The sequence below is a fragment of the Bidens hawaiensis genome, unplaced genomic scaffold (genome assembly GCF_021521415.1).
Source record: "Bidens hawaiensis isolate Kalapana, Puna unplaced genomic scaffold, B.hawaiensis_p1.1 tig00012615_1, whole genome shotgun sequence".
NCBI classification, from domain to species: domain Eukaryota; kingdom Viridiplantae; phylum Streptophyta; class Magnoliopsida; order Asterales; family Asteraceae; genus Bidens; species Bidens hawaiensis.
Window position 1 is genome coordinate 353016 of NW_027492038.1, and position 25423 is coordinate 378438.

At 40.8% G+C, this 25423-nt stretch overlaps 1 protein-coding gene across 1 annotated transcript; it reads left to right on the top strand.

Annotated features, from left to right (window-relative positions):
• The first annotated feature begins 5699 nt into the window (after nt 1-5699).
• On the top strand, nt 5700-8530 carry LOC143541595 (putative glutathione peroxidase 4). The gene is made up of 6 exons (XM_077034379.1): nt 5700-5756; nt 5844-5920; nt 6359-6420; nt 7066-7184; nt 7315-7482; nt 8480-8530. Exons 1-6 carry the CDS (start codon nt 5700-5702, stop codon nt 8528-8530), a joined length of 534 nt encoding a protein of 177 aa, XP_076890494.1.
• Nucleotides 8531-25423: the final 16893 nt, after the last annotated feature.

Sequence of the window (25423 nt, forward strand, 5' to 3'; positions counted from 1 at the left end):
GAACATGTTTGGTTCGGTTTAAATCTGGTTTGAGAAAAAAAAAACGTTTTGATTGTGAAATGAGCGAACCGCTATATATCCGGCGGTTCGGTTTGGTTTGAGAACTGGTTTGGCTGAAACCGGTTTTAGATATGAGCTGGTCGGGTTCGGTTTCTGGTTAACTGATTGCATAACGGTTTTCTTGTACATGTCTACTTGAGGGCACATTTTGAACTAGAACAAAGTAGATAGCCGGATATAGACGTGTGCAAACTAGGTATTTCAATAACTAGAGTTTTCATCGGGTTTCGGGTAGGGTCGATTGGTGGAACCAGTTACAGCAGGTCCGGGTTGGTTCCAGACTTCTAGTTAATTGTTGGATCGTCGGATTGGGTCCGAACCCAGTTTTTGCCCACTTCTAACCAGATATGTAAACGAAGTGGATTTTTGATCGAATTAGATTGGTTTTAAATCAGTTCGGATTGAGTCAAAGAAAGTTAAAATGGAATCGGATTATAAACTAGTTTCTAGATAATTAGAAAGTTAAAATCGGATGATAATAGAAGTCGGTTTAAGGACTTTGGAGGATTGAGTCAAAGAAAGTATGTTTTGATTTAAGTTAATCATCATCAATGATCCTATATTACTTCATAATATTTCTAGGGTGAAGTCTTGACACGAATGCATGTCAAGTCAACCAATGTGACTTATTCAGTTATCTGATATACCATATTTAAAATGGCAAGGAGTTGCAAATAAGGAATCTCAAACATGGCCTTAATACGATTTTATGTCAACACCGACTAAGCGAGTCATAAATGCTTCATTTGAAACTTTAATTAATAAGAATCGACAACCCTTACCCCACACCCAAACACACAAAGATAATTGACATGATTATCTTGAGGGTAGAACCAGTTTTGGAACTTGTCAAACTGATCAAAACCGGCTGTGTGTAGAACTTGTTAAACTGATCAAAACAGGTTTAACGCCGGTGTGAGGAAAAAAACGGTTTGATTATGAAATGAACGAACCACTATACGATCTGGCGGTTCGGTTTGGCTTAAACTATTTTTAGAAATGAATGAGTCCAGTTCGGTTTCTGGTTTAACCGATTGCATGCCGGTTTTTTTGTACATGTCTCTACTTGAGGGCACATTTGGAATTAGAACAAAGTGGATGGTCAGACATAGACGTGCACAAACTAGGTATTTTCAATAAGCAGAACCATTTAGAAACTGGTTTCGGGTATGGTCGATAAAAGTCAAGAATCGGGTCGGGTAGGAACCGATTCCGGATTTTTATCGGGTTTTGATTGGGTATTGGTGGAACCGGTTACAGCGATTCCGTGTCGGTTCCAGTTCCAGGGAACAAACCCAAAACTCAATCTGTATGAGCGAGTCAGGTGGGATCGGGTCAAGTACGAAACCAGTTTCTTTGCCCACCTCTAACCAGATATGTGCATGAAGTGGATTTTGGATCGAATTAGATTGGTTTTAAATCAGTTCGGATCAAGTCAAAGAAAGTCAGAATGGATTGGATTAGAAACTAGTTTCTAGATGATTAGAAAGTTAAAATCGGATGGGAATAGGAATAGAAGTCGGTTTAAGGACTTTGGAGGATTGAGTCAAAGAAAGTACAGTTTGATTTAAGTTCATCAATGATCTTGCATTACTTCATAATATTTCTAGATTAAATTTGTTTTGTAGGTTTAAAATGATCAAAATAATGTATAGCTACTCTGTTAAATGATCAATGTTCACGATTAAAACATTGTAGTTGGCCAACGTTACTCATCGTCCCATAAATAATTTTGGGCAAAAAGTCTCGACATGATTGCATGTCAAATCAACCAACGTGACTTATTCAGTTATTTGATATACCATGGCCTTAATATGATTTTTATGTCAACACCAACTAAGCGAGTCATAAATGCTTCATTTGAAACTTTGATTAATAAGAATCGACAGCCCTTATCCCACGCCTAAACACACAAAGATAATTAACATTTTTTATTTTAAATACATAGATGATTAAGTGAAATCAAATGAATTTTAACAAATATAATGGACATATGACAACATCTGGTTGGCTTAAAATATCGTTGTCGAAACACGAAATGAAATCTGACCTGATCCATGACGATGTTTCCACGGATTTTGAGATGAACGAACCACGTCTTGATCTTCTTCTTCAGCTGCTGGTGACCTGCGATGGCTTTTTGGGAGTGTGGAGGTGACTGCTAAGATATCCTGAGGATTTCTTGTTCACATACACAAAAAGTGGTGGTGGCTCTTATTGAGCATGACCCCTAATAAGGAGGTGGAGACCTCCTTATATAGAGAGTCTCATGGCCACCATCAAGGTACCCTAATGGGCCTAGCCCAATTAGGGTTACCTCCACAAAACCCCCTCAGCCCAATAACATTGTATTAGTCCATATAATAAAATAAGCCAAACATAATAAATTTAGGATCGTAAAACCGGGTTTAGTACCATACCCCTACAAGCCCCCCCAAGTCCAGTGTTGCTCCTGGACGCGCAAGCGTCTAGGTGGAGCGCTGGACTTTATGAGGTGTGTTAGGCTATGAGGCGGTTTTTTCCCTGTTCTTTGGCCTTGCCTTTATTGTCTTTGAGTTTTGGGAGATTTTCTTCATGATGGTGACGAGCTGTAAAAATAATGAAGCCTGCGCGTGAGGCGGCTTACGAGCTATAATAATAGAGCCTGCGCGAGAGAGGCGACTTACGAGCTAAGAATAATAAAGCCCGCGCGCGAGAGGCGTCTTACGAGCTGAGAATGATATAGCCTGCGCGTGAGGCGCCTTACGAGCTATGAGAATAGTAAAGCCTGCGTGTGAGAGGCGTCTTATGAGCTTTGAGAATAATAATTAAGCTGGCGCGCGGGGCGACTTACGAGCTGAGAATAATAAAGCCTGCGCGCGAGGGGCGTCTTACGAGCTGTAGCATAATAAAGCCTGCGCGTGAGGCGTCTTACGAGCTAAGAATAATAAAGCCTGCGCGCGAGAGGCGACTTACGAGCTAAGAATAATAAAGCTTGCGCGCGAGAGGCGTCTTATGAGCTTTGAGAAAAATAATTGAGCTGGCGCGTGAGGCGGCTTACGAGCTGTGAGAGTACTAAAGCTTGCGCGCGAGAGGCGTCTTATGAGCTTTGAGAATAATAATTGAGCTGGCGCGTGAGGCGGCTTACGAGCTGTGAGTAATAAAGCTTGCGCGCGAGAGGCGTCTTATGAGCTTTGAGAATAATAATTGAGCTGGCGCGTGAGGCGGCTTACGAGCTGTGAGTAATAAAGCTTGCGCGCGAGAGGCGTCTTATGAGCTTTGAGAATAATAATTAAGCTGGCGCGCGGGGCGACTTACGAGCTGAGAATAATAAAGCCTGCGCGCGAGGGGCGTCTTACGAGCTGTAGCATAATAAAGCCTGCGCGTGAGGCGTCTTACGAGCTAAGAATAATAAAGCCTGCGCGCGAGAGGCGACTTACGAGCAAAGAATAATAAAGCTTGCGCGCGAGAGGCGTCTTATGAGCTTTGAGAAAAATAATTGAGCTGGCGCGTGAGGCGGCTTACGAGCTGTGAGAGTACTAAAGCTTGCGCGCGAGAGGCGTCTTATGAGCTTTGAGAATAATAATTGAGCTGGCGCGTGAGGCGGCTTACGAGCTGTGAGTAATAAAGCTTGCGCGCGAGAGGCGTCTTATGAGCTTTGAGAATAATAATTGAGCTGGCGCGTGAGGCGGCTTACGAGCTGTGAGAGTACTAAAGCTTGCGCGCGAGAGGCGTCTTATGAGCTTTGAGAATAATAATTGAGCTACTTTGTCCTGTGCCACGTGCAGATGTTGCGTGCGCGTGCGCCTAGACTTTGTTTTTGTGTTATGCGCCACGCGCAGATGTTGCATGCGCGTGCGCGTAGACAGTGATATGTGTGAGCATGTGATGCGTAAGCATGTGTAATATGCGTGAGCATATGTGATGCGTGAGCATATATGGTGCATGAGCATGTGGTATGAGGATTCTCAACCTTTGCGTGTGTCCATATGGGATATTATGAGGATTCCCAACCTTGAAGTTTGGCGCGTAGCCATATGGGATATTATGAGGATTCCCATCCTTGGCGCGTAGCCATATGGGATATTATGAGGATTCTCAACCTTGGCGCGTAGCCATATGGGATATTATGAGGATTCCCAACCTTGAAGTTTGGCGCGTAGCCATATGGGATATTATGAGGATTCCCATCCTTGGCGCGTAGCCATATGGGATATTATGAGGATTCCCATCCTTGAAGTTTGGCGCGTAGCCATATGGGATATTATGAGGATTCCCATCCTTTAAGTTTGGCGCGTAGCCATATGGGATATTATGAGGATTCCCAACCTTGAAGTTTGGCGCGTAGCCATATGGGATATTATGAGGATTCCCATCCTTGAAGTTTGGCGCGTAGCCATATGGGATATTATGAGGATTCCCATCCTTTAAGTTTGGCGCGTAGCCATATGGGATATTATGAGGATTCCCAACCTTGAAGTTTGGCGCGTTTGGGGCGCGCTTGGCGCGAGGCCTGATGCGCACATGCACGGCGATGGAGTGGTGACTCGTGTGTGCGTGCATGGCGGAGGTCTCTTGCGCAAGGCCCAGATGGTGGTTTCCGCGGCGGCACATGCACGGCTGTGGAGTGAGAATCCGCGGGCGCGCGTACATGGCGGCGGAAGTCTGGTACTTTCTGGATCTGCAATTTTAGAGTCAGATCTGCAACTTTAGACCTAAAATCCAGGTCTGTAAATCGGATCTGGACAGATTTGAAGCCCGGAGCAGATTTAAAACCATCACAGATCCGGAGACCTGATCATTCGAATCAGGCCGTTTCTTTTTGCACAGATCTGGAAGCCTCTTTTAGATCTATGGATCTTTTTGAGCTTTAATAGAACAAGCCTTGAAGCTTTTTTCTGTAAACTTCCAGATCTGGGTTTTTCCTGGGAGAGATCCGACAGCCGAGATGAAGATCGAAGGGCAGTTCGTTGCCGTCCCACGGATGGCGCCAATGTCGAAACACGAAATGAAATCTGACCTGATCCATGACGATGTTTCCACGGATTTTGAGATGAACGAATCACGTCTTGATCTTCTTCTTCAGCTGCTGGTGACCTGCGATGGCTTTTTGGGAGTGTGGAGGTGACTGCTAAGATATCCTGAGGATTTCTTGTTCACAGACACAAAAAGTGGTGGTGGCTCTTATTGAGCATGACCCCTAATAAGGAGGTGGAGACCTCCTTATATAGAGAGTCTCATGGCCACCATCATGGTACCCTAATGGGCCTAGCCCAATTAGGGTTACCTCCACAAAACTCCCTCAGCCCAATAACATTGTATTAGTCCATATAATAAAATAAGCCAAACATAATAAATTTAGGATCGTAAAACCGGGTTTTGTACCATACCCCTACAATCGTCATTTAATGACTAAAAAGTAGATGTTCGACAAGATTTTGCGTAGTCAAATGAATATTTTTCTTAAATTTAACATGTCAAATGAACATTTTGATAGTTTTCAAAAAATAAAAATGATTAAGTGAATATGTAAATTGCTATTGATCTTCATTCCAAATATAGAAATCGTTGTATTCTGTTTTCCAAAATGATCAATCATCATCCATTTCTATTTCTTCTTCTTGTTGTTCATCAATAATTCTAAATTATCCAATGCAAGCATGGGTGCTTCTGCATCTGTCCCTGAACAATCATCAGTTCATGATTTCACAGTCCAGGTATTATTATTATTATTATTATTTCAATTCATCATCCAATGTTTTGATCTACAATTCAATCCGAAAGCTTTTATTTGCGAGGCGCAGGATAGCATGGGAAAGGATGTTAATCTTAGCATTTATAAAGGGAAAGTTTTGCTCATTGTCAATGTTGCTTCCAAATGGTTCGTCGTTTTATCGTTATCTTCGATCGCGTTAAATTGTAAAAAACAGACATCATAACGATGAACCACGTTAATGGCGGAACATTAAAATGTGAGATGACAAAGTTTAGACCAAAACGTAAAACGCCATTGTAGAAAAGAATAATGATGTCGCAACTAGGGACTAGACCGGTACCGAAAGTACCGATCCTGAAAATCGCAAAAATGGGTACCGGTAACTTGAGAAGGTAATTCAATCTAAAAACAGAAAAGGTGGGTGCTAAAAATGGCTTGGTATGGGTACCCTGTACCATTTACTCATCGGTAAAAGAAATCCATGTAAAAAGGAAATTAAAAAACTTTAGTGGCTTGTTTGTCTGTGCTTAGATTACTTTTTGTTTGATTGTTGAAATTGGATTTGATTGGGATTAATGATTGTTGGTTATGACGATGCAACAGTGGATTAACGAATTCAAATTACACGCAACTTACAGAGAGTTACAGGAAATACAAGGATAAAGGTATGAAACTATCAATTCTTAGCATAATTTTCCAACATATTAATTTTTGTGAAATCTTCACAAATGTGATGAACTTTAGTATCAAATTTTTGAACATTTTATTATTTTAGATTTTCTTATATATTGGATTCATGGTAATCCCCTTGAGGTAGTAAATTGGACCTAAATGTGGAAACAAATATTTCGAGCAAATGTCTGTTTCTGGCACGGATTAGGTTTAGCCTAAACGGATTCGAGAGTTTTGACGCTTAACTAAACATGCCAGTGTTAGGTGAATCCGGTAGGCTTGCGGGTTCACGTGTTTATTTTATAATTTGTTATGTTTTATGTTATTCTAAAATCTAAAACTTGTGTCGTCTTTGGGTTCCTATGCTTAACCGTTTATCGGTTTAATTTGTGAACACGATCCGCCTGCTAACCAAGTTAAGGAAATGTAACTTCCGTTTACATTACACTAGGAAAACACTATAGTTGTGAAGATATTGAAATTTTGAATAATATCACTTTTTCTAGTATTTTTTTTAATTCCTTATCATATTTTTTTATGATACCCTATGATTATTTTATGTATTTTACTCTATGTTTAACAGTTTTTACATTAATCAGAAACGACACGCGGATTATTGATTTTGATTCTTGATCCAGGTTTTGAGATACTGGCATTCCCATGCAATCAATTCTTGCAACAAGAACCCGGGCCAATAGAAGAGACTGTTCAGTTCATGTGTGAGAGGTTCAAAGCCGAATACCCAATCTTCGCAAAAGTAAAATATCACTAATTTATCCCTTTTCATCTTAACGAAACAGGACCAACCGAGAACTAAACTGATATAAACCGGTTCGGGCCTATTTTTACACACCACTATATGTAATATGTATGTTTAATGGAATCAGGTCAAAGTCAACGGCAGTAACAGTGCACCGTTATACAAATACTTGAAAGCAAATGGAGGTGGACTTATGGGCACTGCAATCAAATGGAACTTCACAAAGTTTTTAATTAGCAAGGAAGGATTAGTAATACGTCGATTCGGGGCAAGGACTGAACCATCTGCTATTGAGGTGGTATTTTGACTTCAATCGATTTGCTTAGCATTTAAGTTATATATAAATGAATAATGTGTTAATTATTATTACAACAATAGTTTCAATCTTTGATTATTATTCGAGAGCAGGCCCGGCTACAAAGTGGTCGACGGTCACAGGCCTGACTATCCGGTGGGCCTGAAATTTTTTTTAAAAAAATTATTGTGTGTGTGTATAGGGTCAAGTTAATCTACAAAGGGGAACAAAAATAAGAAGGATTTGTAGCCACAAAAAAACCGCTTAAAATATAATGAAAAATTAACAAAAAAAAATATCATAACTTAAATTTTAATACAAAAACAAAAAATGTAAAAACACAAAAATGTTTCCACAGTCTTTGTCGTTCTAAAAAAAAGACACAATGTTGAGTAAAAAAATCATTGTGTCTTTTTGTTTATCATTGTGTTTTGTGTTTATTTTCGTCATTGATTGTGTCTTTTTTTTCTTGATATTGTGTTATAGTACTCAACATTGTGTCATATTTTGTTCGCCATTGTGTTATATTTTGTGATCTATTGTGTCTTTTTTGATTTATCATTGTGTTGCTTGTTCGTTTTTAGCATTGTGTCTTTTCGTCGTTTTTTAAACGGGAATAACGGGGGAAACATTTTGGGTTTTCATTTTTTTTTGTTTTTTATTTATATATTGAGTTATGATTTTTTATTATTTTTTTTGAATTTTTTTAAGGGTTGTTTGCATGGCCACAAATCCTTCTCACACTTCTTATTTTTGTCTCTCTTTGCATTTTAACTTTATCTATATATATAATTGTATTTAAACTTATAGCACCTTCAAACTTATAACCAAAGTCTATAATTTACAGCCCAATTGCCCGAATTTTAATCGGCCCGTTTAAAGCCTATAATCTACTTAAGGCCAGAATTTATACTCGCCTTCGAGCAAAAATTTTTTAGCGACTCTCAGAGACGGTCCTGCTCAAGAGGGGTTAATTTGCTACGGTTTTGTAATGCAGGATGATATAGAGAAGGCTCTAGAAGAGCCTTATGAAAACCAAGGGGAATGATAAGATTCAAATTGTTATATTGAGAAACAAGGCACAAAAATTCAATATGTATTCTTATTTTACACGAAAAATTCATTTGATTGTATATTAAAGTCCATGTACTTGTTTAAAATACAACAAATAGTTCAGAAACCATTCTTTTCTACCAAACCCGGTAACATGGACAGGTAGATGTTAGTATTATTGGTTGCTCTTTAACCGTAATAGTAAAAATGAAACGGAAAAAAATTGTTCGTAAGTTTTTGCAGTTTTACCTATATTTCACTTTTGTTCATCCTTGTCTTCTTTGACCCCCTGGTAATTGGTAAATTTCAATAGTAAATAAATATGATCAGTTACTTTACAGTATAGAAACTTAGATCACTCTTATCAGTTTCCTCAAACCAAAAAAAAAAAATATCATCATCATCATCATCATTGTACTCAGCAAATCCCATCAATAGCAAAGCTATAGTAGGGTCTGAGAAGGGTATGATGTAGACAGCCTTACTGTTGGGTTCTACGGGTGTAGCCCCGGCCCGTCTTGGGTTGGGCAGTTAAAGACTTGAAGGGTTGAATGGGCTGGCCACCCACTTAACTTTAGTGGCCCGTTTTGTTTTATTTCTTGTAACTTTTGGAGAAAGAAATTAACCCTGGTTGTCTCCCTATATAAACCATACTGTATCTTGTAATTTCTTGAGCACATCAATAAAAGAAGAGACCCTGTTCGTTACTCGTAGACGTAGGTTACACATCGTGACTGAACCACGTAAATCCCGTCTTCATATCTTTACTGCTTTACGATTATTATTCTTATTATTTGTTTGAATTTGCATGTTCGTAACCCACTGCCGCCATAGAATTATTACTTATAGAATTATTACTTATTGCAAGTTGGGATTTGTGTTTGCAAAAAGGATCTACCACCACCGTTTTTGTCTTGTTTGTAAAGTATATCACAACCACCAAATTAATACATATTGTCACACCCCAACTTAAGACGGAAATGACGGGACGCGATCCGATTGCTCACAGCTCGAAAATACTATCATGAATATAAGTGACAATATCTAATTAATTATTTTATTTAAAGAATACACACAATATCCAAATACAACAAAGCTATTCAAGTAAATAAATATAACAAGTTTAAATCCATGTTTGTCTTCATTATAACCCTAAGGTCTTTCTAAGTGTACATACTTCAACTTTAAGCAACCTGCATATGCGTAGAAAACAGAGTTTGTCAACAACACATGTTAAGTGAGATTATCACCAGATTTCGACACAAAAATAATATATATATATATAATAGATAAATGATAAGTGTTAAATGCGCAAACCAATCTATGTGCTAATAATCAATCAAATAACAAACCATGTATATAACCAAATCGTGCTAGTGTGCCAATGAATCGTTGCCAAGCGAATCGGGCATTGATTACAATGACTAAAATTGTTGGTTTACCTTTGCCAAGCGAATCGGGCTCTGGTTACTAAGACGGTCGTATGGTCATACTAATGAGAACCCTATACAAAGGGGATATGTTGGACCTCTCCAAATGTTATCAAGTAAACAATTAAACATGTAGCAATTGGCAAATAGCATTCAACTGATATTCATACAATAATTATGTTTGTGAGTTTGTGTATATATATAGGATAGAAAATATGAATAAGTACGCATATGTCTCCAAAACGTTTGAAAATAGTGTATAAAAAGAGGAATGATCAAACTCACCTTAGATTAATGACAAGCGATTAATAAATGCGATTAACGAGCTAGGAATAAGCGAGTCATCCACTACACGTAAAATGTTATGAACAATTCAGAATCTGAGATTTTAGGATATGATAATATAAGTAAAAACGAACTTGTTGCCGTTGGAATTAATCCAAACGGATGTTTAGAATTCAAGTTATGTTTGTTTTAAGATTTAAGCGAGCTAGTACTGACCAGAATCTGAGCAACGAGTCGGAAGTCAAGTTTTGGTCAGTACTGGACCGAACGTTGAATCCGACCAGAAGTATGAGAAAACGTTAAGTCAAACTAGTTGACTATTTTGCCCTTTAACGAGTTTTAAACGATTTGACCAGTCAACACCCTTCAACCACCGAAGTTTATTGAAGGTTATCGACTAGGGAATATATATGAAGAATTCCTACATTTACAACTTACCCGGAAAGTGAAAGAATCAAGAGAAACGAAGAGTCAGCGATCCTAAAGCAAGCAAAGTCAACCGTCTTAACTTGTATCTTCAACAATAACACGAAAACCGAAGAAGATGGTGAAGGTTGGAGGTAGGTGATGGCTGGAGGGTCTCTCTAGGGTTAGGATACAGGTTTGTGATAGAGAATTATGATGTGTTTATATAGAGATTACAAATACGAACTATATTTAGTAAATTCACTCGTTTAGGAAACCGAATATGTATTTAATGATTAAATCAATTAAATAAGTTGTAGATTTCGTTCATGATCAGTATTTTAGAGTATGGACTTGTATTTTGGTTAATATCCCTTTCTTGGACCTTAATTTACTCGATTTATGCCTAAAATAATCGATTTACATGCTAAAAACGAACTAGGAAACGAAATAACTTAAACGATCTGATCAGAGCCTCCATAGCGCCACGTGGTGGGGGAGAGGCCTCCCACCACATGGTGCTCTGGCCTCCTAAGATAGAGTTTCATAATTTGACAGTTTTGGTCCTTGTGGTTTGAGAATTTGATAATTAATGAATCTTTTATGCATAAATTAAGAATTGTACATCTTTATAAAGTATGAAGGGGCTAAAGTGAACATATGGAAACTTAATTACTCATAAACATTTTATTTTTATTAATAACAAAGATCTAAAATGTTTCCGGTCGGGTTAAACGTAAACGAATACGGGTTTGGAAAATCTGAAATGTTACACATATAGCCGCCAAACAATATTGAAGCAAAACGATCAGAAGGAAGCAAGCCGTGGGTGTTCAGGTGAAGAATAATTCGCTTTCAGGTTTGATTTGTATTAGTTTGGTTTCTTGGGTTTTATTAATTTGAATTCCGTATTACTTCTCATTTGTTTCCGCTGCACATTATATTCGTTTTAGAAATCAATTAGAAGTACCGTTAGGTTCTTAAGGCCCGAGCCATTGTATTGAATTGATTTCAATAGCCCTATTCTTACTCTTTTCGAGTCAGCCGCGTACACGTAATACCTAACACTTACCTCTAGCCGTAGGGATAGAGAGGCTGCTTCCGGTGAGACCTCTGGCTCGATAGTAATTTTGCATCAAGCCTTAACCATAAAGCACATAGCATTCAACCACTTAGACACCGGCTGATTGGTGCATGCACCCTTGTATTTCAACTATCAACGACACCACATGATGCATGATTAACCTCCACCACTTTTAACGTCATTTTCATGAAACTTTAAAATTAGTGCCATTTCACTTTTGCCCCCCGAGAGCCCACACACATATATACATTATTATATGCGAACACCAAAAAAGGAAGTATCTTAAATGAAATTAAGCATAAATTGATGAACTTGGTGCCAGTATAATAAAACATACTACGGGTGGCAATCTTGACCCAAACCATTTTAAATGGGTTAATTTGGGTTGTTTTAAAAATTAAATGGGTTGGTTTTGGTCAGAGATTTAAATAAATGGGTTAAAATGGGCCATTTGAAATTTCATCTTGTTATTTGTAAGGCCCCGAACCCGGTAGCCCTACTTTAGCGTCGGATTTACTCATAAACACAGTCCTTCAAATCAGAGTTTATTAAAACTTTTCGCGGAATATAAAACATCAATCATTTGTTACAAAACATTAAATCTTTTCTTTGATACCATAACACAAAACTTTATATTCAAAACATCTTTACTTCTTTCTTCAGATGCCAGCCGTTCAATCCATGCCATGCGTCATCCTCTTGCTAGCTCTGTAATCGGCTCACCTGCGTGCATACTAAAAGTCAGCTACGCTGAGTGAGTTCTAGTTAATCAGGTATCATACAATTTATTCCCATATATTACTTCCCGTATCCGAAGACACATATTACTACCTTAACCTTGTATAAATATCCATAGGAGGATCGTCACGTAATATTTATTAAAAGAACCATTACCATTACCCTACCATATATAATTTCAATAGGAGGAACACAATATACTATCCATAGAAGGAACACTTTACTATCCATAAAAGGAACACTATACCTTCCATAAAAGGAACACTATACTTTATTATTTAATATCCATGTAAGGAGCTAGTCACTTCCCTTGACGATACGTGCAATATCCGAAGATCGTTCACGTACCGTAAAGCAATCATTCATATATTTCACATTATCCATATAAGGCATACACTTATCTCTTAGGATAAGTGTATTAACAAACATATTGAGTATGCACACAGCCCCGAAAACGTAACACATAAATGGGGCTAGAAACTCACCTGAATTCTGCTTCTTTTTCTGATAGCTGTAAATCCCTTCTCTAACTGAGCTCGGCTGACTGTACAAGTTACACGTATCAATACTCGTCTGATCTAATCTGGTGGCCTAGTATTAGCTTACTTTAACTTATCGCTTTATAATTTATTTTCTAATCAAACTTGGCTTTAGGCGAAGTTAACCCTCGGGCGAACTTAGCTCTAGGCGAAGTTAACCTTAGGCGAACTTAGCTTTACAGCGAAGTTGCCATCAGGCGAACTTGGCTTCAGGCGAAGTTGAACCTTAGGCGAACTTAACTTTACAGCGAAGTTGCCATCAGGCGAACTTAGCTTGCAGGCGAAGTTCATCAGGCGAACTTAGCTTGCAGGCGAAGTTCATCGAGTTGAAGGCGAAGTTGCCCAGACGGCCGCTGTTCGGTTTCTTTCAGCATTTTGAGCGATTTTAACACCCTTGCTATGGTTCAATATCACCCACTACGCTTCCCGATGTAAGGCCCCGATACCGGTAACCCTACTTTCGTGTTGGATTTACTCATAAACACAGTTCTAAATATCAGAGTTAATTAAAACATTTATGCGGAATATAAAACTTTCATTAAACATTACATAATTCATAACTTGTCTCAAAACATTCATTGTCTTTCACATTAAAGCATTAAAGTTAACACATCACAATCTTCAGATGCCAGATTCTTGTTCAGTGCCATGTGTCTCCTCAAGCGAGCTGCCTCATCCTACTCACCTGCGTGCATACTAAAAGTCAGCTACGCTGAGTGAGTTCTAGATAATCACGTAATCATACCATTTACATAACGTTATATTCATACTTTCATATTTTCATACTTCCTTACTTTCTTACTTTCATTCATACTTTCATACTTTCTTACTTTCTTACTTTCATATCTTACGTTATAAAGAGCACTACGCCCTACATTCCTCGAGTATTGTTAGGGCTCGGTACCCTCCTTCCTCGAGTATTATTAGGGCTCGGTACCCTCCTTCCTCGAGTATTATTAGGGCTCGGTACCCTCCTTCCTCGAGTATTATTAGGGCTCGGTACCCTCCTTCCTCGAGTATTATTAGGGCTCGGTACCCTTTTCATAACCATACAACCATACATTATCATTTCTTTCTTTTATTATCCTTATCACATTCATACACATAAGCATACATATCATACTTACCTTAACTTAGCATTACAACCTGACAGTACGTGCAATATCCGAAGATCGTTCACGTACCATCAAGCAATCATTCACACATATCACATCATTCACATAAGGCATACACTTATCTCTTAGGATAAGCGTATTAACAAACATATTGAGTATGCACACAGCCCCGAAAACATGACACATAAATGGGGCTAGAAACTCACCTGGATCCTGTTACGCTCGCCGCTGATCGTAATTCCTTTCTTTAACTGGGCTCGGCTAACTGTATAATATTTACACATATCAATTAACTACTGCTACTCGTTTGTATTTCTATCTATATATGACCCACAACGAACGGGGGTCCGGGGGCAGCGCCCCTGGCAGCGGGGTTCTAGGGGCGGCAGCCCCTAGCGGGGTCCAAGGGGCAGAGCCCCTGGCTGGGGTTAAGCTGCCAGGTCAGCTTGGAAAAATTTTATTTTCGATAACTGCCTTAACACATTTTCCATCAGGTTTTTAATTTATTTTATAAACGAACTTCGCTTCAGGCGAAGTTAAACCTTAGGCGAACTTGGAAACAGCTTGGTTCTGGCTTGATTCGATCGAATAGGAACACGTTCGATCGAATAGGCACACGTTCGATCGAATAGACACACGTTCGATCGAATAGACACACGTTCGATCGAATAGACACACGTTCGATCGAATAGGCACACGTTCGATCGAATACAAAACTCATTCGATCGAATGAGTTGGAGACCATTCGGTTGCTTCCCTATTCGATCGACTGGACTTGTTCGATCTACACATTCGATCGAATGGACTGATTCGATCGACTGGTTCGATCGAATGAGTCTGATTCGACTCCTTCAAGCTGGCGACGGAGAAACTCACGGGTTTTCCAGATTTTCCAGATTTTTGACCCAAAAACGAAGTTTTTGACATGGAAATGTTCGGGATTGAAAGGGCTATCGATTCCTAGTACTTTTAAACACAAAAGCTTGCATTTTGACACCAAAACAAGGCGGTTTTTGACCCGAAAACTCAAGTTACGTTTTTGCTCGATTTGAGGCCGAAATGGTTATGAAAACGGATGATTTTCGAGAGGGACTTACCAAAAACGACTAGGAACAAGATTGTGAACTCGGATCGGCGATTTGAGAACTTTCTCTCTCTAGTTTCTCTCTCTAGAATTGAGAGTGTTTGGGTGGGTGTAAGTGAAGGAAGATGGTGAAAATGGTGGATGTGTCAAGAAATTTCGTTTATATACTACGGGTTTGGTTAGGCTCGGGTTGGCTTCCTACGGGTCGAGACAGGCCGAGTTCATAAAATAACTAAGCCCAAGACCCGTTCCTTACTCGACATTAAATAACTAAAACGTGAAATTACTAAACATAACTTTCTTTTATTTATCAATATAAAAATTTTAGGATGTTACAAGTCTTCCTCCCTTAAAGAGGTTTCGTCCCCGAAACCTAACTATTACATAAACAAACTAGGGTAAAACTTGCGCATCTCATCCTCGACTTCCCAAGTAGCATCCGATCCCTTGCGGTGTTTCCATAGCACTTTGACCAAGGGTATAATCTTGTGACGAAGCTGCTTCTCCTTGCGATCAACGATCTTTATCGGTTGCTCGATGTAGTTCAATTGCTCATCAACCTCGATGTCCATTAAGGGCACGTGAGACGTGTCATCAGCTAGACACTTCCTCAGATGAGAAACATGGAAGGTTGAATGAATTCCTTCTAACTCATCGGGTAAATCCAGTTTGTAAGCTACTTCACCCACACGCTTTACAATCTTGAACGGTCCGATGTACCTCGGACTCAACTTTCCTCTTTTCCTAAAACGGATAATCCCCTTCCAAGGCGAGACCTTAAGCATCACATAGTCGCCAACGTTAAACTCAATTGGTCGTCGCCGCTTATCTGCATAAGACTTTTGTCTGTCTTGAGCGGCTTTCATTCTTGCTTTGATCTGATCGAACTTTGAAGACGTTTCCTGAACCACTTCTATACTTCCCATTTCCTTCTGACCAATCTCACCCCAACACACCGGGGTTCTACATCGTCTACCGTACAGCATCTCAAACGGTGGCATACCAATACTCGAATGGTAACTGTTGTTATAGGAGAACTCTGCCAGATGCAGATGATCATCCCAACTTCCACCAAAGTCTAAAACGCAAGCACGTAGCATATCCTCAAGGGTTTGGATCGTCCTTTCAGACTGTCCATCGGTTTGAGGATGATACGCCGTACTGATGTTCAACCTCGTCCCCATAGCTTCATGAAATTTCTTCCAGAACCTCGAAGTAAACCGTGTATCCCTATCAGACACGATCGATAACGGTACTCCATGCTTGGTTACAATTTCTTTAATGAACAAGCTTGCTAACGTTTCTGACGAGATGGCCTCTCGTATGGGCAGAAAGTGAGCACTCTTGGTCAAACGGTCCACAATCACCCAGATGGTATCATGTTGCTTAGCTGTACGAGGTAGCTTAGTTACGAAATCCATGGTGATGTGTTCCCATTTCCACTCAGGTATCTCTAGCGGTTGCATCTTCCCATAAGGCTTTTGGTGTTCGGCTTTGACTTGTAAGCAAGTTAAGCACTTACCAACATAATCCACTACATCGTTCTTCATTCCTGGCCACCAGTAATCTCTTTTCAGGTCTTGGTACATCTTTGTAGTTCCTGGATGGATTGAGTACCTTGACTTATGAGCTTCATCTAAGATTCGACTTCTAAGATCACCATGGCGTGGGATCCACATACGGTCGAACCTTGTCTTAACTCCATGAGTGTTTTCCATCAACTCATCTTGCTGACCATAAATCCTTTCTTTCTTTACTAACCCTTCGTCTACTAACACTTCTGACTGCACTTTGATGATTTCTTCAAAAAGACTTGAGTTCATGATCAACTTGTATGACTTCACTGTTGCAAGGACTTCCTCATTCTTACGGCTTAACGCATCAGCGACCACGTTAGCTTTACCGGGGTAATACTTAATCTCACAGTCGTAATCCTTTATCAATTCTAACCATCTTCTCTGCCTCATGTTCAATTCTTTCTGCTCGAAGAAGTACTTTAAACTCTTATGATCGGTATAGATAGTACACTTAGTACCGTACAGATAATGCCTCCATATCTTAAGAGCATGCACTACAGCTGCTAACTCCAGATCATGCGTCGGATAAGTACTTTCATGGACCTTCAACTGTCTAGACGCGTAAGCTATCACCTTCCCTCGTTGCATCAACACGCAACCTAACCCTTGATGCGAGGCATCAGCGCAAACAACAAAATCCTCATCACCATCGGGTAAAGTAAGGATTGGAGCTTGCGTGAGTCTCTTCTTCAATTCTTCAAAGGCTTCTTCTTGAAATTTCCCCCAGCTGAATACTATTGACTTTCGGGTCATACCGGTCAGCGGTGCGGCTATCTTGGAGAAACCTTCGATGAATCTCCTATAGTAGCCAGCTAACCCTAGGAAGCTTCGTATATCGGTCGGATTTTGCGGAGTCTTCCAATTCGTTATTGCTTCAATCTTAGCTGGGTCCACGGTAATCCCCTCCGGATTAACCACATGACCTAAAAATTGCACTTCTCTTAACCAGAACGCGCACTTCGAAAACTTGGCGTACAACCTCTCTTTCTTCAGTGTCTCCAATACCTCTCTCAGATGCTCAGCATGGTCAGACTCATTCTTTGAATAAATCAGTATATCGTCAATGAATACGATAACCGACTTATCCAACATCGGCCGACACACCCTATTCATCATGTCCATAAATGCTGCAGGAGCATTGGTTAGACCGAATGACATTACGAGGAACTCGTAGTGTCCATACCGCGTTCGGAACGCTGTCTTAGGGATGTCTGCCTCCTTCACCTTTAGCTGATGGTAGCCTGATCTGAGATCTATTCGTGAGAACCAACTTGAACCTTGCAGTTGGTCAAACAGATCATCAATCCTTGGCAAAGGATATCTATTCTTTACCGTAAGCTTATTCAACTCACGATAGTCTATGCACATTCTCATACTTCCATCCTTCTTTTTCACGAACAATACTGGCGCGCCCCACGGGGAAACACTCGGTCTGATAAAACCCTTGTCGAGGAGTTCTTGCAGTTGGGACATCAATTCCTTCATCTCGGACGGTGCTAGACGGTAAGGCGCTTTCGCGACGGGCTGGGCTCCTGGTACTAGATCTATCTGAAATTCTATCTCTCGCTCAGGTGGCAACCCCGGAAGATCCTCAGGGAATACTTCTGGGTAGTCGCGCACAATAGGAACATTCTTCATTTCTTTCGTCTCGGCCGTAGCGTTGACAACATACGCCAGGTAAGCACCACACCCTCGCCTTAGCAAACCCTCAGCTTTTATCATCGAAATGACATTAAGCCCAGAACTTTCCTTATCACCATAAACCGTTACCGCGCTACCATCCGATGACTTTAACCTTATAGTCCTACTCCTACATACTATCTGAGCCTCAAACTCAGACAACCAATCCATACCCAAAACCACATCGAACCCTCCCAAGGTCATAACGTACAAGGTGATCGGGAACTCATGTCCTTCCAATTCTATCTTACAGTTCTTAATCATCTTCGTTATTTTAACCGAAGTGTCACTAGCGGTCTCTACTACAAAAGTTTCGGACACTCGGCAGTCTTTCATTTTAGCGAGTTTACTAAATGTCGTAGCTACAAAACTTCTATTCGCACCAGAATCAAATAATACTAAAGCAGAAATGCCGTTTACTAGGAACGTACCCGTCACAACATCAGGAATCTGCTTGGCTTGTTCTTGGGTCAGCATGTAGGCTCTAGTTCTTGGCTTAGCTTGATCGGCATCCTTCTTTCTACTACCTCCCGCTTCGCTTTCGGTACACTCCCTAGCAAAATGACCCGTCTTACCACACTTGTAGCATGCAGGCTTAGAACTGCACTCATGAGCATAATGACCTGCCTTCCCACACTTGCAGCAAACATTCGACCCAAATTTACATTCTCCGGCATGTATCTTTCCACACTTATGACATGTATCCGAACCCTTTCCCCACCTACACTCACCACTGTGCGCCTTGCCACAAGTCTTGCACGACCTGTTCTCCCAAACTCTCGGCTGTTTGTTCTTAGGGTTCCACATCTGGGTACCGGGTCGTTTAGCAGGAGCGACCCATTTCTTCTCTTTCTTCTCATCTCCCACCACCACATCATCCGCAACCAAGTCTGCATAAACCATTTCTGCGAGTTCGACCGCAGAATCGAAAGTAGTAGGTTTACTTGTTCTGACTAACATGCGAACTCTCTGCGGTAATCCCCTCACATAACACTTGATCCTTTTTGCCTCAGTGTTGACCATATCGGGCACCAACCTAGACATTCGATTGAACTCGGTGGTGTACTCACGATGTGTCATTGCCCCAGCTTTCAAGTTTAAGAATTTCATTTCCGCCCTTTCAACCTCGGCGTCTGCACAGAACTTCATCATCACTAACTCCTTCAGATCATCCCACCTCATCTCTTTGATCTCTTCGCGGGTCTTCCTCTGCTCCACACTCTCCCACCAATACATAGCCTCGTCTACGAATGACTGAGTAGCATACCCCACAGCTTGGTCGGGGCGGCATTCGCTAATGCGGATAACCTTGTCCATAGCGGTTATCCATTGGAGAGTAGCGATTGCGTCACCCAACCCGGTCAGCTTTGGCGGGTCGCATCCTTTGAAGGACTTATAGCTGCACCCACCTTGTCCTCTTCTCCTATCATCGACTTTCACAGACTTATCCCCACTCGAGGCCCCTCTTTCACCTTCCCCATCCTTCCTACCATCACCACCCGCCCCTTCAGCGGTTCGTTCACGGCTTCCAGCAGATCCTTCGGGATTCAGGTTCTTCACAGCAGCAACCACAGCCTGAACAATGGCTGCTTGAACTGCAGGGCTAAGTTGAACTTCTTCGTTGTTGTTTTGGTCTCCTCCAGCTGCGCTTCCTTCATCTTCGGTGTGGGAAGCTTCTTCTACCGAGGGTTGCCGGACAAGACGAGGCCTGCCACGACGTCCAGCGCGACCCCCAGTTCCAACAAATTCTCCAGCTCCCGCCATTAGTATTCTACAAGGGAAAACACAAACATCATCACTCAAAGAACTATTTAGTACAAGGATAGTAAGGCTAACAGGTAATAACAGTGGCCAGTTGTGATTAGCTGATCACGTTACTTTCCGTGTCCTATACACTTCCCTTTATGAGTCCATTTGTGCTGGTTCTACTTAAGCAGTTTGTCAAATTAAACCATCAATTATTCCTGTCCCTACCGTTCACATATCTTTCCTTTCTCATTAACAAATATCTTTTAATCCTACACCATACCTTTACTGATCTTGCTTGGGCAACACATGGCATTCTTGAACTGGCATCTTCTTTCTTTTCTTACTTAAATCCCATTCTCTGTTCGAGTCTAAGCATGTAGGATGCTTAAATCTCTCGAACTTTGCTCTGATACCAACTTGTAAGGCCCCGATACCGGTAACCCTACTTTCGTGTTGGATTTACTCATAAACACAGTTCTAAATATCAGAGTTAATTAAAACATTTATGCGGAATATAAAACTTTCATTAAACATTACATAATTCATAACTTGTCTCAAAACATTCATTGTCTTTCACATTAAAGCATTAAAGTTAACACATCACAATCTTCAGATGCCAGATTCTTGTTCAGTGCCATGTGTCTCCTCAAGCGAGCTGCCTCATCCTACTCACCTGCGTGCATACTAAAAGTCAGCTACGCTGAGTGAGTTCTAGATAATCACGTAATCATACCATTTACATAACGTTATATTCATACTTTCATATTTTCATACTTCCTTACTTTCTTACTTTCATTCATACTTTCATACTTTCTTACTTTCTTACTTTCATATCTTACGTTATAAAGAGCACTACGCCCTACATTCCTCGAGTATTGTTAGGGCTCGGTACCCTCCTTCCTCGAGTATTATTAGGGCTCGGTACCCTCCTTCCTCGAGTATTATTAGGGCTCGGTACCCTCCTTCCTCGAGTATTATTAGGGCTCGGTACCCTCCTTCCTCGAGTATTATTAGGGCTCGGTACCCTTTTCATAACCATACAACCATACATTATCATTTCTTTCTTTTATTATCCTTATCACATTCATACACATAAGCATACATATCATACTTACCTTAACTTAGCATTACAACCTGACAGTACGTGCAATATCCGAAGATCGTTCACGTACCATCAAGCAATCATTCACACATATCACATCATTCACATAAGGCATACACTTATCTCTTAGGATAAGCGTATTAACAAACATATTGAGTATGCACACAGCCCCGAAAACATGACACATAAATGGGGCTAGAAACTCACCTGGATCCTGTTACGCTCGCCGCTGATCGTAATTCCTTTCTTTAACTGGGCTCGGCTAACTGTATAATATTTACACATATCAATTAACTACTGCTACTCGTTTGTATTTCTATCTATATATGACCCACAACGAACGGGGGTCCGGGGGCAGCGCCCCTGGCAGCGGGGTTCTAGGGGCGGCAGCCCCTAGCGGGGTCCAAGGGGCAGAGCCCCTGGCTGGGGTTAAGCTGCCAGGTCAGCTTGGAAAAATTTTATTTTCGATAACTGCCTTAACACATTTTCCATCAGGTTTTTAATTTATTTTATAAACGAACTTCGCTTCAGGCGAAGTTAAACCTTAGGCGAACTTGGAAACAGCTTGGTTCTGGCTTGATTCGATCGAATAGGAACACGTTCGATCGAATAGGCACACGTTCGATCGAATAGACACACGTTCGATCGAATAGACACACGTTCGATCGAATAGACACACGTTCGATCGAATAGGCACACGTTCGATCGAATACAAAACTCATTCGATCGAATGAGTTGGAGACCATTCGGTTGCTTCCCTATTCGATCGACTGGACTTGTTCGATCTACACATTCGATCGAATGGACTGATTCGATCGACTGGTTCGATCGAATGAGTCTGATTCGACTCCTTCAAGCTGGCGACGGAGAAACTCACGGGTTTTCCAGATTTTCCAGATTTTTGACCCAAAAACGAAGTTTTTGACATGGAAATGTTCGGGATTGAAAGGGCTATCGATTCCTAGTACTTTTAAACACAAAAGCTTGCATTTTGACACCAAAACAAGGCGGTTTTTGACCCGAAAACTCAAGTTACGTTTTTGCTCGATTTGAGGCCGAAATGGTTATGAAAACGGATGATTTTCGAGAGGGACTTACCAAAAACGACTAGGAACAAGATTGTGAACTCGGATCGGCGATTTGAGAACTTTCTCTCTCTAGTTTCTCTCTCTAGAATTGAGAGTGTTTGGGTGGGTGTAAGTGAAGGAAGATGGTGAAAATGGTGGATGTGTCAAGAAATTTCGTTTATATACTACGGGTTTGGTTAGGCTCGGGTTGGCTTCCTACGGGTCGAGACAGGCCGAGTTCATAAAATAACTAAGCCCAAGACCCGTTCCTTACTCGACATTAAATAACTAAAACGTGAAATTACTAAACATAACTTTCTTTTATTTATCAATATAAAAATTTTAGGATGTTACACCCGACCATTTTTGGTTGCTTATACACTAAAAAGCTTGGATCTTTAAACCTCAAAGATCAAGAATCATACCTTTTTGAGCTTGTTTGGATCTCGTTTAACTTGTTAACACAACTAATCGCTCTCTCTCGGACCTGCCCGATTCTTCCCTTGGCTCAGCCGGTTCCGGCGAAGTTAGTGGGTATGTGTGTGTTAGGGAGTTTGGTGAAATATGAAAGATATTTTGGGGTTTATGGGATATTTATATCCCTGAAATCCCATGGACCTAAGGCCCATTTTTATTTAACCCATCTCTATTAATCCAAATCCATAACCAACGTCCATTACCCGACACTAGCCCGACCCATACCAACTCCTATTCTTTTATTTATTTCCTGATAACCCGAGTAAACTTTCCCTCTATTATTAAGTAATATAATTAATATTATCTTGAAATTTCGGGATGTTACAAGTCTTCCCTCCTTAAAGAGGTTTCGTCCCCGAAACCTAACTTATTCCCTATAAAAGGAAAACTTCTTATATTTACACGCTTTATTGAATCGCCTTCGTTTTCTGAGTTACCCTTCTTACTTCCGACTTTGTAGTTATCAAATGGTGGTCACGTGTATTAGCTATTTAAGGTAGCTTGTCCATGAGGCCTTCAATGTACCAAGTCTCGTTTCGATCTTTAAGAGGCTTTGTCTTATATCATATTAATGCTAAAGCCTAAGTCGACACTCTATCACAACATGTCAATTTATCATGACTAACATGCATTCAGACAATTCGTACCATAATTAATAAACACCAGTCTAAATTTCAACATAAAACAACACGCATCGAGTCATCAATAAGTTACACATAGATTTAATACTTATGGCTAGCATCTAGCATTCTTGAATGTCTTCTCTAAGCATACGGAGGAATCTGTTAAACCTCAAGCACTCTTCTCTCCTTCATGTCCTCCCTTTGGCTTCTTGCAATCCCTTGCTAGGTGCCCACGTCCTCCACAGTTATGACACCTATGGTAATCATTACATTCCCAAAAGGAATGTCATGCTCTTCCACACCTGTAGCAAACACCTAATCCCTTTCTGCACTCTCCGGGGTGTCTCTTCCCACATTTTTCACAAGCAGTGAACCCCTCTTGCCTTGCCTTCTTTTTGCGTGGATCCACCTCATTGGCTTCCTCTGGTTCTGGTGTTGGGTTCTTTTTCTTCGGTTCCATCTTCTCCCCTTCACAGTTGGCAAGGTCCTCATAAATCATCTCGGCCAATTCCACGACCGAGTCAAATGTTTGCGGGCTTACTAGACTTAACCAAAGTGCGAACATTCCGCGGAAGTCCCCTTACGTAACACTTGATCCTTTTAGCTTCGGTGTTCACCATGTCAGGTACCAACCTAGACATGCGGTTGAATTCAGTAGTATACTCCCGTTGTGTCATCTCTCCCGCTTTCAAATTCAGAAACTTCATCTCCACTCTTTCAACTTCTGTATCAGCGCAGAACCTCTTCATCACCATGTCCTTTAGGTCATTCCAACTCATCGCCTTGATCTCTTCACGGGTCTTCCTCTGATCCACACTCTCCCACCAATACATAGCCTCATCTTCAAAAGATTGAGTGGCATAACCGACAGCTTGGTCAGGACGGCACTCGCTAATGCGGATAACCTTATCCATGGCGGTTATCCACTGAAGAGTAGCGATTGCGTCTCCTAAACCAGTCAGCTTAGGCGGGTCACAACCTTTGAAGGACTTATAGTTGCAACCGCCTCGGCCCCTCTTCCTATCATCATCTTTCACAGACTTTACCTCACTCGAGTCACCCCTTTCCCTCTCGTCATCCTTTCTATTATTACCACCTGCCCCTTCAACGGTTCGTTCACGGCTTCCAGCAGATCCTTCGGGATTCAGGTTCTTCACAGCAGCAACTACAGCTTGAACAATGGCTGCTTGAACCGCAGGGCTAAGTTGAACTTCTTCGTTGTTGTTCTGGTCTCCTCCAGCGGCGCTCCCTTCATCTTCGGTGTGGGAAACTTCTTCTACCGAGGGTTGCCGGACAAGACGAGGCCTGCCACGACGTCCAGTGCGACCCCCAGTTCCCACAACTTCTCCAGCTCCAGCCATCAGTATTCTTAAAGGGACAACACAAACATCATCACTCAAGGAACTATTTAGTACAAGGATAGCAAGGCTAACAGGTAATAACAGTGGCCAGCTGTGACTAGCTGATCACATTGCTTTCCGTGTCCTATTCGCTTCCCTTTATGAGTCTATTTGTGTTGGTTCTACTTAAGCAGTTAGTCAAATCAAACAATCAATTACTTCTATCCTTATCGTTCACGTATCTTTTCTTTCCCATTAACATATATCATTTAATCGTACACCTTACCTTTACTGATTTTTGCTTGAGCGACACATGGCATTCTTGAACTGGCATCTTCTTTCTTTTCTTACTTAAATCCCATTCTCTGTTCGAGTCTAAGCATGTAGGATGCTTAAATCTCTCGAACTTATGCTCTGATACCAACTTGTAAGGCCCCGAACCCGGTAGCCCTACTTTAGCGTCGGATTTACTCATAAACACAGTCCTTCAAATCAGAGTTTATTAAAACTTTTCGCGGAATATAAAACATCAATCATTTGTTACAAAACATTAAATCTTTTCTTTGATACCATAACACAAAACTTTATATTCA